At 39.1% G+C, this 3,640-nt stretch overlaps 1 protein-coding gene across 1 annotated transcript in view; it reads right to left on the bottom strand.

Moving 5' to 3' along the window:
• PGM2L1 (phosphoglucomutase 2 like 1) overlaps nt 1–3,640 on the bottom strand; it is a 45,453-nt gene that overhangs the window by 1,720 nt on the left and 40,093 nt on the right. The window contains exon 13 of the mRNA XM_007940945.2: nt 24–157. Coding sequence (XP_007939136.1) covers nt 24–157 — 134 coding nt within the window. The remainder of the gene's footprint in view (nt 1–23; nt 158–3,640) is intronic.

Genomic DNA, 3,640 nt, shown 5'->3' with positions numbered 1-3,640 from the left:
TTACATGTAAAGTCAATTCTCACCTCCGGTCAGGTGATGCGCACATCTCTGCATAATACTTTATTTTTGGTTCTGTCCCGCTTGTCCGAAGAGTAGCAACACAACCATTTTGAAAAGTAAAGGTAATCATCTGGCTGTTCTTACTCACAGGCAGCACCTATGCACAATGGCAATAAAAGCTTAATTACACCTGATATCTTTTTCCATTTTCAAGAACTATAAAATACAAAAGAAGATTACTTATATAATAATTCATAAATATATCATTTAATGAACATTTATATAGTCCATGCACTGGGTTATAAACCTTACATACATGATCTCTGGGCCTTAGCAATAATCCTACAAAGTCAAGATGAGGCTCAGAGTAAACGATTTGCATAACAGCTAAGTGGCACAGCAAGAAGTGGAAGCCAGGTCTAACTGCTCCAAGTCCAAATTGTCTCTATATACTGCTAACCAGAAGGCCGGCAGTTCAAACCCACAGCCACTCCTCAGAAGCCCAAGGAGAGGTCGCTATGAGTTAGATCCGACTCCAGGGTGGTGAGTTTCATTTTTTGCTTTTTTACACTTCAAAGGAGCTGTGGTGGTGCAGTGGGTAAGGCAGTTGGCTGCTAAGCAGAAGGTCGGTGGTTCAAACCCACCAGCTGCTCTGTGGAGGAAGATGAGGCAATTTACTTCCATAAAGAGTTACAGCCTTGGAAATCCTATGAGGTCGCTATGAGTCAGAATTGACTCAATGGCAGTGGGTTTGCTTTACATTTCAAAGCATTTTCACTAACAGTTTATCAATGTCTCCAAAGTGGAGTGCGTATATCTTCAGAGATATCCAAAATAACCTACTGGGAAGCAAAAATACATTGTTTAAGTTAAAAGCATATATATATATATATATATACACGCTATATATATCTGATTCTCTAATTCTCTCCATCACTGCTGGTACTAAGTAAATATAAGTATATATACATATGCTTTTAATTTAAAAATTAAGAAAGAACTTTAGCTTTACTGACATTTAATATATGGATTGACTTGACACTGCTATTCTCCCTGGTCCTCGGATGAGTCTGTCAAGTATCCTGAGGGAACTGTACTATCCCTTGGTTGACAGTGGTGCTTTCACTTAGATGTCCTGAGTCTTGGTCCCTTCCTTGAGATCTGTCTCCATCACTGGTACTATAATACACCAGCTGCTTAAGAAAAAGACTGTCTTCCCTTCTTTTTCACAGACCATCAACCCAGAAGGTCCTATCTATCCTATCCTTTATTTCATTCAACTTTATCTAATTCTCTCCATCACTGCTGGTACTAAGTAAATCCAGGCTACCATAATTTTTCATCTAAACTGTTAGAACAGCATATGAACTGCCTGCAAGTTTGACCCTTTTCAACTTACTCTCCATATATGCCATTCTTCCCTCACTCCATACTCGAATTATAAAGAATACCTGTGGTTCTCTGGAGGAGATACGCCTTCTCATTTCTACACTGGGCACTTGCTGCTCCCTTTGCCTGAAACACCTGTTCCTCCTGCATCTGGATAACTCCTGATCATACTTTACAATCTGGCTCAGATTAGTCCTCTATAACATCTTCCCTAAGCCCTAAAATCTGAACTAGGATTCTCTCCTATGCTCTTTCATGGGAGTCAATCCATTCCCTGGTAGCACGATCATATTGTAAAGCAGTTATTGTTTACTTATCCATTTCCCCACTAGAATGTGTCTTGAGTGAAGAAACCGTGCCTTTGTCCTTACTGTATCCCCACAGTGTATGTCCCTGTAGCATAGAAGGGTTTTAATAAATACATACAGATGAATGTCAGCCTGTAGCGTGAAGAAAAAGTTTAAGGAATCATTGCCACTTGCTATGTTAACACTGAGGAAAACAACAACTGTGCTACTTGCCTTATAAAACTGTTATAAGCATCAGAAAAGCAGATGAAAAAGCACTTTGAATACAAGTATCATAAAATTTAAAGAGTTAGAAAGAAAAAAGCACCATATCAAAGGTTACTCTAAGCACAGCAACATTAGAGAAATAAAAGGAAGCAGAGCATTGGCTCTTCTCTTCAAATAGTTTATAAAGGCAGAAAAAGAGACACGCACACACAGAATACCAACAACTGAGAACTGGTGCTTGCTGACTAGATGAATATGCAAAAATAGTATATGGCTAATATTCTACATAGGAGCTCTGGTAGCATAGTGCCTAAGGCATTTGACTGCTAACCAGAAGGCTAGTGGTTCAAACCCACCAGCCGCTCCTCGGAAGGAACGTTGGGCAATCTACTTTCATAGTGATACCACCTCAGAAACCTAGAAGGGGTCGCTATGAGTCGGATCTGACTCGACAGCAGTGAGTTTGTTTTTTTTTAATATTCTACGTAAGAGGTTACAGATCTCCCAAAATATTACATCCCTAGAATCTTGAGACAACGTTGGAGGGCTACAAATTGAATGCTAGGCTAATAATAGAATCATAACAACAGCAACAAAATGAATATGATCAGCAGTCTACAAAGTTTAAGTATTTATGGAGCATCTTATAGGCAAGCAAGGAGCTCTGGTGGTGTAGTGGTTAAGTCATTTGGCTGTTAACCAGAAGGCTGGCAGTTCAAACATACCAGCTGTTCTGTAGAAGAAAGACTGGGCAGTCTGTTTCTGTGAAGATTTACAGCCTTGGAAACCTAATGGGTTTGCCATGAGTTGGAACTGACTTGATGGCAGTGGGCTTTGTTTTTTTTTGGTTTTATAGGTAGGCAGGAGCTTTGAGAGGCTTTCCAGGTATTTCAGAAATGGATCTGGTATGTGTAACACAATGATAACACAAGATGAAAAATAATAAATGCCAGGAGGAAGGTCTATTATGTAATGAAACATCAGGAGAAAGGTATCTGATTATGGGATCTGAAGGTTACATGGAAGAGGTGACATTTGCCTTGGGTCTTAAATAATGCTGAGGTATGGTCCTGCAGCAGTAGAAAGAAAAGGCTGACTGAGGAAACAACTTGAGCAAAAATAAAGAAATAAAAATATATGCATGTATGTAAGAAACTGTAAGTTGTTCTGATTGGTCAGAAGTACAAGGAATAAGATTAGAAAGGGAAGTTAAAATTAGATAGGTGTATGGCTTTAAAATAATAGGCTTTTAGACTTCATTGTCAACATCATTTGGCATCAAAACATATACACACACATACATATTCTACAGGAGTAGCACAGATGATTATTTGGGGGTCTTGTGGATTGAATTGTATCCCCTAAAAATACATGTCTACTTGGCTGAACCATGATTCTCAATATTATGTAATTATCCTACATTTTGTGATCCTATGTATTATATGGAGCTCTGGCGGCACAGTGGTTAAAACATTCGGCTGCTAACTGAAAGGTTATTGATTTGAATTCACCAGCTGCTATTCAGGAGAAAGATAAGGCAGTCTGCTTCCATAAAGATTTATAGCCTTGGAAACCCTATGGGGCAGTTCTACTCTGTGTTATAGGGTCACTATGAGTTAGAATCAACTAGGTGGCAGTGGATTTTTGGGTATATGTTATAAATTCTTTGTAGGAGCTCTGATAGTGTAATGCCTAAGGCACTTGACTGCTAACCAGAAGGCTGGTGGTTCAAACCC

This window comes from Orycteropus afer, unplaced genomic scaffold (genome assembly GCF_000298275.1).
Source record: "Orycteropus afer afer isolate SDZICR_OR568_19922 unplaced genomic scaffold, OryAfe1.0 scaffold00074, whole genome shotgun sequence".
NCBI lineage: Eukaryota > Metazoa > Chordata > Mammalia > Tubulidentata > Orycteropodidae > Orycteropus > Orycteropus afer.
The sequence above is the reverse complement of the archived record's forward strand: the minus strand, read 5'-3'. Positions and strand labels throughout refer to the sequence as shown.